A 13,440-nucleotide genomic window follows, 5' to 3' on the forward strand; every position below is an offset into this window, starting at 1 on the left:
GTGTGCGTCTCTCTCTCTCTCTCTCTCTCTCGCGCGCGCTCTCTCTCTCTCTCTCTCTCTCGCGCTCTCTCTCAATGAATATTCAGTGAAGCCCCGCCCCGTGGTGTCAAATCACCAACACGCCCAAAACATAAACAGAAATATCGATTTTATGTCAAATACTATCTTTCCAAAAACTTTTAATGTATCATCAGTTGCGAAAATGATGCTATACATTCAAGTAAAATGTGTATGTGCTATAGCCAATACGTTTCATTTGTGATATAATATATGTCTGTATGTGCTTTTTTACCTTTCATTCTGATTTTCCACTTGATGAATATAACTGAAGTAACATTTTGAATGCAGTTTAACAGATTCATTTACATAAGTGAAGGCTGTATGAGTCTTGTTGTGGACTGTGTGGTGTACACTCTCCTGTTAGCTTGGAGGGGCATTGCAGCTTTATCTTATCATCTCATTAGTGCTACATCAGCTTTAATCAGACAGGCTAAGTGGCCTTCAAGAGGCCATTTCTTTGATTGGTGGCTTACTGGTATGACTTCCTGAGACACTTAACTGAGCCCTCCCTTAATGTTATTAGTTCCACCTGGGCTTTTCTTGCTATGACAAGCCTAAAAGTCAATGCAAAGGTCTACAACTGGAGATGTTTTACCAGAGTTACCCCCTTTAGGTCAGAGGGAGTCATTGCAATTTGAATTATTTCAATATGTGTGTAATAAATTGGAAATAAGACAATCAAAACAAGACAAAAGGAGTTGCAGAATGTGTTTATGTGTGAAAGAAAAACAGAACAGGTAGAGACTGTTTTGACATCTTGAGATACTGCCTCCAGCTACAACACACACACACACACACACACACTCTCTCTCTCTCTCTCTCTCTCTCTCTCTCTCTCTCTCTCTCTCTCTCTCTCTCTCTCTCTCTCTCTCTCTGCAAAGTGGTAATGAAATAGATATTTCTATCTCTTCCATGATTGCTCAGGCTCGCCCGTCTCATTTCTCATCTCTCATCCTGCCCCAGATTGTTCCTCCTAAGAGAGACAGAGACAGAGAGATTGAAATCCATTGTGTTGCAGGTATCTAAAGTGCATATATGTGTGTGTGTGTGTGTGTGTGCTGCAGCTCTGACCTCTTACATAGTCTGGGTAGATTACAGGGAAATTGGCATCTTCAAGTGTTGTTTATTTACAGAATGAAAAATACCCCAACGACTGTTGGATGGATTGCCCTGAAATTTGGGACAGACATTCATGGTTCCCAGAGGATGAATCCTAATGACGTTGAGAGACAGAATCCCTTTTCTCATACATACTGGACGACAGTGATTCCCGTCAGGTATTTATGTTTTATGTTCCTATTCAAACAATAGTTACTAACTGTTATGTAATGATCTCATGTTACTCAACATCATTTCTTCTTATTCCCTTCCGTGTTTCTCTTTTTTCTTCCTTTTCCTTATCGCTCATCATTCCCCCTCACGTCTATTGTCTGTCTTCTTTCTCCTTAGATATCAGTTTACGGAGGTGTTCCTTCCTCGAGGGACAGGGCGTCTCTGTCTTTTCCCTCACACACATCGGTGTTGTGTAACTGTAGTGACCTTCCATTGACCATAATGAACCTGAAATTTAAAGGTACCTTGTGGAGCCTTTGGCCACTGGAGGCACTGTGGAGCAGTGGAGCACAGTTTCTGCAAGCATTCAATAAAGTCTTGGTAAAAGTTTTATATAAAATAGGAAAAGCACTTAACATGCTAATTGTGCCTTATTTAATAAGATCATTGGGTTGTATTTATGACACTTCAGCGTGAAATCAACTACATTTTGAAACTGTGCTGTAATGAATGGCTGCCATTGATCATTGCAGTGGCATTTATCACATGACAAGGTAAAGAACTGTTGACCTAACTTTGTATGTAAATTGCTAATTCAGGATTAGAGCAGTACATTAGATTAACGTATTTATTCAAAATGAATCTGATTTGCAAAAACGTATAGGAACCCGAAAGCTTTAGCTCTCTGATTGGTCTGTCATCTGTTGATGCAGGTTGCGACAGGCAGCTCTCTGATTGGCTCCCGGCCTGCTGATGCAGGTATGACTCATCTTCTATTCTGAGCCAAAGAGGGGACTCTGGGTTTTGACCTTTCGTCTCCTTGGGGACCGCCGTGATGTCATCACCTCTCCAAACATCCACTGTTGTCGTCGTCGTCGTCGTTCGTCCGCCTCCGTCTGTCTCATCAAATCCAATCAGGTTTGATGGCATCACAAACAAGCAGCAGGGCATCGAGGCGGAGAACACACCGTTCATGTCTGTCTGTTTGAGTAAATGAGAGGTTGACTCCCCAAACGCTACGAGAAAATGACTTGTAGTCCCCACGTCGTCTCCTTCTCTCACTCCCTGTGCTGACCTTGCTAAGAAGCTGGAGCGTATTCACTGTAGCACCCACTCATGTTGGTGAATATAAATTCAAACTTTGATATTTATGACTTCTGTTCCCAAGTCTGTTAATATTAAACCTGTGGTAAGACCCCCCCTCAACCATCCAACTTATCCCCTCACCTGTAATAACGCTAGCGCCATTAGAACTGAGGTATACAGAGAAATAGCTCATAAACCAGCATATAAATCCAACAGATTAACAAACAAACAGACTCTGATTCGCTTTTGTCGGAGCATTCAACGTCATCTCATGGTCTTCTCTGGGGGAAAAAAGCTATTAAGGGAGACCTTGAGTCAAACTAATGTTAATATATTCCTATTTTAATGCAAATGTGATTAAATCTGTCATTCTGGGGGGCATTCACAAGCATATATTTTGTTGTACGCATTTAAGGACTTTTTGAAAATAGTTTTAACCTGGTAAAGAAAATTACAAATATCCTCTTATTTCTTTAAAAGAAATTGTGGCTAATACTATTTACTACTAAATACTGCTACAAGGAACTTTCTTTTTGTGTAGATTTTGGCGGCCCCTGTGGACAAAAGCGGTATTGTTCCCATGCACCACCTCGTTTCGTGAATATCTTGATATCGCTAGCATTTTGTTACGGATGCGGGTGAAAGAAAGACTCAAATCATTTATATATATTTATATTTATTATACATTTTTTTGTTTGCAGGACGCATAGCAATGAGGTAATGCATCTATGTAAGATTAAAAACTGTAATATGACAACGGTGAAACAAAATCAACTCTGTTTTAGCCGCCAAAGTTAATTCATATGATGCAAAACCATGTCGGACCCGGTGACAGGCATTAAGAATAGAAATAGCTGATGGTCGTATTTGCTTTAGTCATACAGAGGCATCGGTATTATTTCGACTGTTTCATAAGTCACGGTCGCTTTACCGGCACCTGTGGTGACCGGTGGTAACAGCAGGTGTGTTTTAATAACACGCGGGAAAGGCGGACCCTGCCAGTATCAATAAAAACTACAATATAGCGATGCAATCACAGCATCAAAATACATAGAAAGCTTAAAATAGTATCAATAATTGGGTCTGGTATAAATAACTTTCGAGCCATAAATATGTAACTATTTTCACATTTCCATCCTCTGATTCAGAGCCCATTGGGGTTCTGAGGTTGGTGGCAGTTGGGTGGAGTAGTTGATGTATAATAAACGGTTGTGGGGTTGGACAGCGGGAGTAAGCACACAGTCAATTTTCCCATAATGCCTTCACAAGTGGCAGGAGCCAGAGCAGTGTGTATAAACAGAGCAGCTCTCTTTTTTTCTTACAGACAAGATGCCAAAGACGCCCAGTGCTTTGATCCCTGTTTTATTCCCTGTGCTGCTTTTACCTCCGTCTCTTTTTTATTATCAGATGTCTCTCGCCGATCATAAAGTTCAGAGTGATCGAGGAGGAGAGAGGGAGAGACAGAGACAGATACATAGACGGGAACACAGTCAAATAACGCCAAGACTGTAATCAAAGCCAGCTTCATTCTTTACACACTGTTACATCATCGACACACTCCTACAACAAGGGCAAGTTCAACGGTTTTACTCACAGACTGATGCCTGGTTCATCCCCGGGTTAGACGCTTGTATTCTTCTGCATGAAGTTGACTATACGGACACCCAAACCTTACACCCATACTTGATTCCTTATCATGTAATTCAAAGAACAAGTGCCTTAATCTGCTGCTATGTTGGCATGTATTCTTCTGATCTCACAGATTGTGGGTCAGCTCACTCCATATCAAAGGGTTATTCATATACCTTTAGGCGAACAGTGTATTTGACATACTGGGGATGAGTCTGCGCCGGATGAAATGACCGTACCGCCCTCTACTGGAGAATGAAACAAAAGTCACTTTCTGACATGGTGAAGAGCAGCTCTCAGTGTGGGTACAGATGATTGCTTTTACAGTAGTGAGCACACGTCGACAGTAAATAATGCATGTGACTGAGTGCAGCCGAAACAGGTATCTCTATGTAAATGCACACTTTAGTTGGTCACACACATGTGCTCTTGTTCCCAGAGTTTGTACGTTCTGCAAGTTTTCCTGTGCACGTCTTTGTAAAACAATGAGTCAGGACAAATAAATCAGTGACACATAAAAACTCTAAAGTAGATGCCTTGAGCAATGTCAGTTCAAGATGCTTCATGAGGCCAGGGAGTGCTATTGCAGTGCTGATATCTTACAATCCGTAAAACTGCAGTGTCAGTTTCACAAATGTCCCACCGGGTGAGTGGTTTGCTTGCTGCGGTCACCACTGCATGGTCTTCGACCGGGTCAGTTTCCTGGTCAGAGCGTGGCGAACGGTCAGCATGTAGGAGCGGCGGTCCGGCAGAGGACGCTGCTGGTCCAACACCAGCCTGACGGACACACGAAAACAAAACGTCACCACCAACTGCTGATCGGACAACACATGCAACAAGGTGACACCGTCTCAAGACCGCAGATACGATATGAGAGGCTGGTAAATATAAAGTACCTCCCATTTGACAGTTTATCTGCGTGGATTTATATGATAACATGATAACAATATTCATTTTTTCTTTTTAAATGTCACAGTTATCATCAGTACCATATATATATATATATATATATATATGTATATACCGGTGTATACCTGATGAGCTGAAACACGGCTGCTTCCACAGCTAAAACAGCTTCTGCCACCGACAGCTCCCTGAAGCCGCACCTACACACACACAGACACACACACACACACACAATTAGAGGCACATGCACACACTAATACTTCATATCAATATTCAGTGCTGTGTCGATTTTTGCTAGAAATATAAACACAAGACACACTATTTTAATAAATAAATGTTAATTGTGAATTTCAATTTTAAATTAGAGAAATGATTTAAAAAAAAAATGTGCAAACACACACCTTAAATCCTTGGCCAGTCTCTGTCCTTCCTCTGTTGTCACCTCCCTGCCGATTTCCAGGTCCGCCTTATTCGCTACCAGCACTGTAGGTACAACTGACACACACACACACACACACACACACACACACACACACACACACACACACACACACACACACACACACACACACACACACACACAGAAATATAGTGACGATAAACTGGCAGGATGATGCTGTGGCATGCAGGGGTTACCTACAGATCACAGGACGGCCTACCATACATGGACTATATGTGTGTGTGTGGGGTGTGTGTGTGTGTAAAGGTGACAATAGACAGATGTCAGCTGGAGTTAGAGCAGAGCCTCACTGGACTTTAAGAGCAAACACAGTGAGCAGACTGTTCCTCTTGAGATCACACTGCTGGTTCAGTAGTTCAACAGCTGCTTCATTTGTCTCTTAGTCGTCATTAACACAAATACACAGTCGCGACTAGTGATGCTGACATTATATACTGTGTGAAAACACACTGGGAGAGTTCAAACTATTTAACTGTCAGACGATCTGATTTGTAACCTGTTTTTGGATCGCTCCGTACCCAGACTCTGTTTGGTTTGCTCGATGAGCTTCTTGAGTCGCGGGACGTCCTGGAAGCTGAGGCGCTGTGTGATGGAGTAGAGCAGCAGGAAGCCGTCTGCCCAGCGGATGGACGACTCCAGGGACGCCACAGAGCTCTCCTGGAGGAGATAACGTGTTGGAGACACTGAGAAATGTCAAACCTCATTATATTTAATGGTGCAAACAAAGGATCGGTTACACATGTTGGCAAATGGAGCTCCTTCCCTTTCCAAACAGAAGCCAACATTTACCTTACAAGCTACATCCAAAATCTCCAGATCGACAGCTTCCTGGTCCAGCGCCCGGCTGCATCTGTAGGTCACCTCTGTGGTAAAAAAACAAACACATTTTACTCCTTTAATCCAGTCAGTAACAAGTAATGCATGGTCATATTATTTCTTTGTTTTATTGCAATACATACGTACCCTTTTTACGGTCGTATTCGCCAATGAAGCGCTTGGTTATGAAACGAACACACAGTGCTGGAGACACAAGACAGACACAAACAGAGTGAACTGCCAGAAGCACACACTAACTAATAATCCCCTTTCCATACTGTGCACTCACACACACACACACACGCACGTTTGCATCTGATCTGCAGCCTGCAGTAAGTTGTGGCATCCTTGCTTTGCAAATGATCCTCTTAGTAATGCTACCTGCCTTGTTTAAACAAATGCAGGAGTGCTTTCTCTGCGTTTGGGCGGACGGGGTCTGGACGGTTTGTTTGACGTCTGCGTCTGGTGTTTGAGGGTTTCTCTGTATTTCCTTCTGGCAGCACACATTCGCAGGTTATTTAGGCCTGTTCATTTGAGCCTTGACAGCTGAAGAAAGAGCGATGAGTTGGCATTTAAAGGAAGTTGTCCACCTCTGTCACATCTGCATCTCCCCTTGCAGATATATCTGATATTATTATAATAGTCTAAATGCGATGTAATGATAATCTACAGTATAAAACTTTTGTTCGAGGTCCTGTTCTTTCGTTTTATTGTAGGAAAACAACCCAACAAGTCACTTACGTCACTACTCGTGTTAAATGAATCAAAATAAGCACATCAGTTTATAATGAAACCATGGCTCACGCATGAACACAAAGCAATTTCTCACACTGATCTATTTTCCCACCATGGGAAGATTTGACACAAGCCAGAAGACAGAAGCGGTGGGGTCAACGTTAGACCTGTGAAAGCTTTCCATATTTAGGCAAAATCTTTTCGAGCGTGACCAGAATTCAACCCTAAACTTAACCTCTTTTATTTGGCAAAACTGTGAAAAAAAACATGATTGTGTGTCCAAACTAAGCCACTGTTACATAATCAAAAATGTGCACACGCATCCCCATCCTGTCTCCCTCTTTTCTGCATATTAATGTTTGTAATTTACCCGTTTTTCCAGTGTTCTGAGCTCCCAGAATGAGGAGTTTAACTGGAACCATCTTCCTGTTGGGTCCAGTATTAGTCTGCCGTCTGTCCCCGCATGAGGAAACACCTTCGGAGACGAAAAAGAGGAAGCGGAGTCGACTTTAAGTCGGAATACAAAACGTTGAAACTACACGCAGCCTCGCAAAAACAAACTTCATGTGACAATATCTGTAAAAAGACAAATGCACAGCAGTAAAAATAGTGCTGCTACACTATAGGTTGCAATAATACTGACCTGTATGTAGAAATAACTTCCAGAAATGGAGAGGTGTTCAGTGTCAGACACTGAGCAGACAGGGAATGGAGAGATGGGACTGTCTTCTCTCTGCTTGTTTAGTTACAAGAGCTCTCTCTCTCTCTCTCTCTCTCTCTCTCTCTCGGGAGCAGTATATGACAAGAGCCATTTGTCTGGAGGAACTTTGTCCAACTCCACCAAAGTCTAAAAGGACTCATTTGACGTTTTGGGAAACGGTGCTGATGGTGTGGCGTCATTCCTCTCATCCGACTCATTTCCCCAAATGAACTACAACTTGTGCTAATGACGGGGGATCCGTCCTGGACTCACTGCTGAAACTTGTACTTGCGGCCTCTCTTTTACACGAGAGCTCCAAAACAAACACAGCCCAAAGCAAACAGCTGATTAATGTCTTAATTATTTGCTCGGCTCATGCAGTGGCCGTGGTCTGACCTCTGGATCCTGCAGAGACCGCCTCCTGCGAGAAGCCAGATTCGAGCATATTTCATAGGAGAGTATTTGGCAAACGCTGCCTGGAAAGATCTGACATTTGGATGTGTGAGGTAATGCAGCGAGGGTTTTACAGGTTAAAACATATACAAATGATTTGGAAACAAAAACGCAATAAAATGAAAACCACTCAAACTGGAGTAAAGACATTTGTAAGATTTTATTCATATTTCATACATTTTCTTTTAATACGCTTTTTTTTTTCAACAAAGCTCGTTCGCAGGGAGTGAAAACGAATGAACCGTATGGTACAAGCATCGAGGACAACTTTAAATTAAGGAGCAACACTGAGTTTGTCTGAGTCGTTGTGTCGTTTGAGCGGAGGGGGGAGAGTTGTACTGTGTGTGTGGAGGTCTCCGGGTGTTCAGCAGACCGACGGCTCGTCGACAGCGGCCGCTCCTTCCGTTATGGCTTTGACGCATTTGGCCATCGTCTGGGAGGCCCTGCTGATAGAGTCTACACACAGAGAGAGACGGGAATAAGAAGAAGATGTTTCATTTCTATGCGTTTTTCTATTTTCTGCTGGCGTTTAAAAAACACACACCTGTCATGTAGAAGTCCTTTGCCGTTAGCTGAGGTGGCATCAGAGGAGTTGCTATGAGGTCCTGGGTCACAGCCTGCGGAGGATCAGAGACGGAGTTATTTCGGCGTTCTTTCCTTCGGGCATTATAGCGAGCGAGACCCTATGGATGTTTCATGCACGTACCTGAGCGAGCTCGTTGGCCTGTTTGAAGTAGTTCGCCTCCTCGACGTCGTCGTAGCGGACCAGATTGGGAGAAACCTCGGCTAGTCTGGATCGGACCTCCTCCTGAGAGTCGTAGTGCAGCGTCACGCCGGCCAGCTGCAAAAAAACACGCAAAAGGCGTCACTTTTAAAAAACGGCCGTACCTGCTTGGGCTAGATTTGTATGTAGCCTGCGAGTGACCTCCTGCTCACTTCAGACACGGCCCTGATGATCTTCCAGTCCTCTCTGGCCATTCCGGGAGCGGTGACGGCCACCCGGGTGTGCTGGCTCCGGCCTTCGGTGTTGACGTATGTGGCGTTCTTCTCCGTGTACGCAGCACCGGGAAGGATGATGTCCGCCATCGGTGCTCCTACGTCCCCATGGTGACCTGGAGGGGTTGAAAAATGATCTTTAAAATATATATTCACACTCTTGTGGTTACCGCCGGTCGTGTGCACGCTTTGTGCCGCGCGTGCGTACCCTGGTAGATGATGAGGCTGTCTTTGGGCAGGTCGGCTCTGGTGATGCAGCCGGCGTCGGCTCCCAGCAGGAACAGCACTTTGGGGGGGTTTGCCCTGATGGAGTCCACTCCGGCCTTGTAGCCCAGGTCCAACGCAGCCACCTGACTGGCCACTCTGCTCACACACACACAAAGATGAGCAGGAATCATCTACTGCACCTCATGCCTCTTGCCGTGAAATGAGTCTTTAGAGGACTGCCATGTTGTACCTGTGCAGGACGTTGAGGACCTTCCACCCCTCCTCCACTTCACTACTGGTTCTGGCGTTCTGAGCGATGGTGGACACGGCGCTCATGATGGCGGCTCCGTCTTCCCTCTGCAGCGCGCCGCTACCCACGACCACCACCGGACGCTTAGCGGCTGACAAGACCTGGAGGCGGGGGGGGAGAGGAGAGGAACGTTTCAAGTGAAAGCTCATGAAATCGGCATCAAAGCTCCCTCCGTTGTGCTCCGCGTCAGACTGCGTACGAGTCCGTTACCTGGCAGAAGGGGTGCGTGCCGTCTGCCAGCTCCTTCAGCACCGAAGTCTCCTCTCCCAGATGGTCGTAGGAGAAACTCAGATCAACATTGTGACCCACCATGGCAACACGCAGCTCATTGTGGAGCCAGCTGACACGGGAAGAGGAGGAACAGAGACAAGACGCGTTGATTACATAACTTTGACTTTATCCGGTAAAAGCAAAGACCAACTGCGAACCGTTTCCAGGACACAAAACGACGCCGAGTTTACCTCTTGCGGATGCGGGCGTTGAACAGCGGGGCCTCGTAGCGCGGGTTGGTTCCCACGAGCAGCAGCAGGTCGCAGTCCTCGATGCCGGCGATGCGAGTGTTCAACAGGTAGTTGGAGCGCAGGTCGGTGCTGCGGGGAGAGAAAGGAGTGTGTCAGCTTAAGAGGCCGCGGGGACTCTGTGCGCTACACACTTTGGACTTCAAACCAAGTCTTACCCGGCCCCCGACATGGGGAAGACCTCCTCGGTGCAGAGGTTTTCTGAGTTGAGTCTGTTGAGGAGGTCCTTGAGGGACACCAGAGCTTCAGCGTCAGCCAGCCCTCCGACAATGGCCGCCACCTCACTGCCCTGCACGCTCTGCAGCTACACACACAACACACACACATACAGACTCAAATATGACAATACAACCAAAACGGGATGCGTGAACAATAAGGCGTGAATAACACCCGTCTCACCGGGCCGATTCAAAACAGAAGAAAACAACACTTACTGCTCCAGCGACGCGAGAAAGAGCGTCCTCCCAGGTGGTCGGGGTCAGCTGACCTGAATCGCTCTTCACCATTGGTTGGGTCAACCTCTGTCTCTTCAAACCATCATATGCGAACCTGAGGACACACGTTTGGGGGGGATTCCCTTTCTCTTTAAACAAGCTGGCAACATATGGGATGTTTCGACTTATTTTACAGACAGTGTATCTAGTGAGACTGGTTTCATTTCTTTAAATCAGTCAGAAAGATGTTTCCCGGCCTTTCATTCACCTGGTCTTGTCAGAGATCCATTCTTCGTTGATGTCTTCGTTCAGCCTGGGCATCACCCTCATCACCTCCCCTCCTCTTGTGCTCACCAGGATGTTACTGCCCACAGCGTCCAGCACGTCAATCGACTCGGTTTTCCTGCAAAGACGGCACGAGATGAAGCCAAAGAAACCGGCACGACTGGACTGAGTGAACTTCAAATGGAAGCAACAGTAACTGTCCGATCCCGTCCTACCTGGTCTCCCACGGCCGCGCGGTGAAAGCGTAGGGTTTGGAGGTGAGCGCTCCGACGGGACAGACGTCGATAACGTTGCCCGACAGCTCCGACATGAACATCTTCTCCACGTACGTCCCGATCTGCAGGTTGTTGCCTCTTCCCGTCGTTCCCAGGTCTTCAACACCTGCGATCTCACTGGCAAAACTGGAACGGAACGCATGACCGTGCTGTGATCTCATATATTACACCAATGCGATTGCTATACTATTCCCTGTGTGGATGTTTGTGATGCACTTACCGGACGCAGCGCGTGCACTGGATGCAGCGGGTCATGATGGTTTTGATGAGGGGCCCGATGTTCTTGTCCTCCACGGCTCTCTTCCCTTCTGTGAAACGACTGCGGTCTGAACCAAACTGCATGGACTGATCCTGAGAACGCAGCAGGCAGGAGAGTCAACAGTAGAAAACTGAAAACAGCAGTACCCTTAGAATAAAGGTTAAGTCCTAAACCAAGGTGTTATATATCCACAGTTACCTGGAGGTCACACTCTCCTCCCTGATCACAAATGGGACAGTCCAGCGGGTGATTGGCCAACAGGAATTCCATCACTCCCTCTCTGATGAGACACAAACACGTTCATCAAGCAAGTTTCCACAGTGGATTTTCTTAGTTTGACTCGCTTGTGAATACTTCAATTTGTACCTGGCCTTGCGTGTCTTCTCTGAGTTGGTGAGGATGTTCCAGCCCTTCATGACGGGCATGGCACAGGCTGCTACCGGCTGAGGAGCAAACACAAACACACACACACATCAAATTAAGATTAAGAAGCATTTATAGCTATTTCTAGTCTAATGTTTAAAACTCTTCAATTTCCAGCTGAATGGCTACTTGTGATGTATCAGATGCACGTGGTTACCTTCGGAGCTTTCTCAATCTCCACCAGACACATACGACAGTTTCCCGCCACTGAGAGCCGCTCATGGTAGCAGAACCTGGGGATCTGGACTCCAGCCTTCTCACAGGCCTGATGGGGGAAAAGAAACAGTCATTTAAAGAACACAGATGGCCTACTGGTAACTACATATACACAAAAAAATACAGTGTACAATATGAAGGGACCGTATGAAACATCGGTGCATGTTCGCAGTAAAATAATCTGATGTTTCTTACCTGCAGCACAGTAGTTCCAGGCGCCACCTCCAGTGGTTTCCCGTCTACAAACACCTCCACCATGTTGCTGGCAGCACGCACCGAAGTACGCACTGTTTGTGGAAATACAACGGTCAAATGCACTTTAGATTAAATGACACCGGACAAAATGAAATGCACGAGTTTCTACCTGAACGCAATTAAGTCTCACCGGTGCTGGAGGGAGCCAGGCTGCTCTTGGCAGCTCCGGCTAAAGCCCTGCCGACGTGTGGCAGTCGCAACATGACTCTGTGAGAGAAAAACAGAAAGAAAGCCTTCAAATGTCAACTTTAAATCTGATATTATGAGTATTTTTATGTACTGATCAACTAAAATTGACAACTTGTTTCAGCCCAATGCACAACTAGTAAGAGTGTGTTGAAAATGTCTGTTTGTTAGTAAGAAAACATGGCTGCCAGATGTTTTTTGTCAAGCTGTCATCATCTCTGTTCTGCAGAAAATGTCTTGAAGTTATTGCAACAACACTGTTTTAAGATGAGGATCCAGAATATGTTTTGTTTCAACAAAATAACTATTTTTTTAATGAAGAGGTTGTAAAATTCCTCCCAAAATTAGCAATATGCTAAATTAGTAGAGCCCTTGCTTTATTGGGGAAAGACATGATGTCATTACATTATCATATAATGCTCAGATTTCATGCAAGGTGTAGCTGCAGGTCTAGAATACAAATATTTACTGTGTTGGAAGTCTTGAATTTTGTCAACAACAGATGATGTTGTCACTAAAACAGGTAGTTAACGTTTCAAGGAGACAACGCACAGAGACGAACAGCAGACATTTGGAAAGATATCGACATAACTAACATGTCGGACAGCATTATATACGATTTATCAGCTTATGTGTACAGGAGAAGACTCGTGTAACATGGACCTTCCGATGCTTACATGCTAGCAGAGTTAGCTAAGAGCACTCAAGGACACGGGCATTGCAATGTTGTCGGAGGGTTACAGTGGGTAATGAGGTCAAACACGATCATTTCCTCTGGTTTTGCAATTAAACAACAAATAGAGTAAAACATGCATCAGTACATAATGTCATTCTGATTCTTACCTTTTCGCTATTTGGCCTTCTTGACCAGAACAGCGGTGATCTCAGTTGTACTACCAGTCAAATAACTATGGCGTAAGTAGCGGAAATAGAATAGTGTCCTACTTCCGTTAAAATAT

The 13,440-nt window shown here is 45.2% G+C and overlaps 2 protein-coding genes across 2 annotated transcripts; both read right to left on the reverse strand.

Moving 5' to 3' along the window:
- Window positions 1–3,769: 3,769 nt before the first annotated feature.
- On the reverse strand, window positions 3,770–7,694 carry LOC306715106 (ras-related and estrogen-regulated growth inhibitor). Its single transcript, XM_079185347.1, has 8 exons — window positions 7,608–7,694; window positions 7,335–7,439; window positions 6,377–6,433; window positions 6,203–6,276; window positions 5,932–6,070; window positions 5,355–5,448; window positions 5,082–5,153; window positions 3,770–4,824 (listed from the first exon to the last, which is right to left on the reverse strand). The coding sequence occupies exons 2-8, from the start codon at window positions 7,384–7,386 to the stop codon at window positions 4,716–4,718; spliced, it is 597 nt and encodes a 198-aa protein (XP_079041473.1). The 5' UTR covers window positions 7,387–7,439; window positions 7,608–7,694; the 3' UTR covers window positions 3,770–4,715.
- Window positions 7,695–8,264: 570 nt separating this feature from the next.
- LOC306715397 (NADH-ubiquinone oxidoreductase 75 kDa subunit, mitochondrial-like) lies at window positions 8,265–13,406 on the reverse strand. The gene is made up of 19 exons (XM_079185759.1): window positions 13,325–13,406; window positions 12,426–12,502; window positions 12,236–12,327; window positions 11,982–12,089; window positions 11,768–11,844; window positions 11,600–11,681; window positions 11,363–11,493; window positions 11,083–11,268; window positions 10,851–10,985; window positions 10,583–10,697; window positions 10,307–10,452; window positions 10,092–10,220; window positions 9,841–9,970; window positions 9,571–9,731; window positions 9,322–9,476; window positions 9,054–9,229; window positions 8,824–8,958; window positions 8,662–8,734; window positions 8,265–8,573 (listed from the first exon to the last, which is right to left on the reverse strand). The coding sequence occupies exons 2-19, from the start codon at window positions 12,496–12,498 to the stop codon at window positions 8,482–8,484; spliced, it is 2,196 nt and encodes a 731-aa protein (XP_079041885.1). The 5' UTR covers window positions 12,499–12,502; window positions 13,325–13,406; the 3' UTR covers window positions 8,265–8,481.
- Between the last annotated feature and the right edge of the window lie 34 nt (window positions 13,407–13,440).

Source organism: Pholis gunnellus, assembly GCF_910591455.1.
Source record: "Pholis gunnellus genome assembly, chromosome: 24".
NCBI lineage: Eukaryota > Metazoa > Chordata > Actinopteri > Perciformes > Pholidae > Pholis > Pholis gunnellus.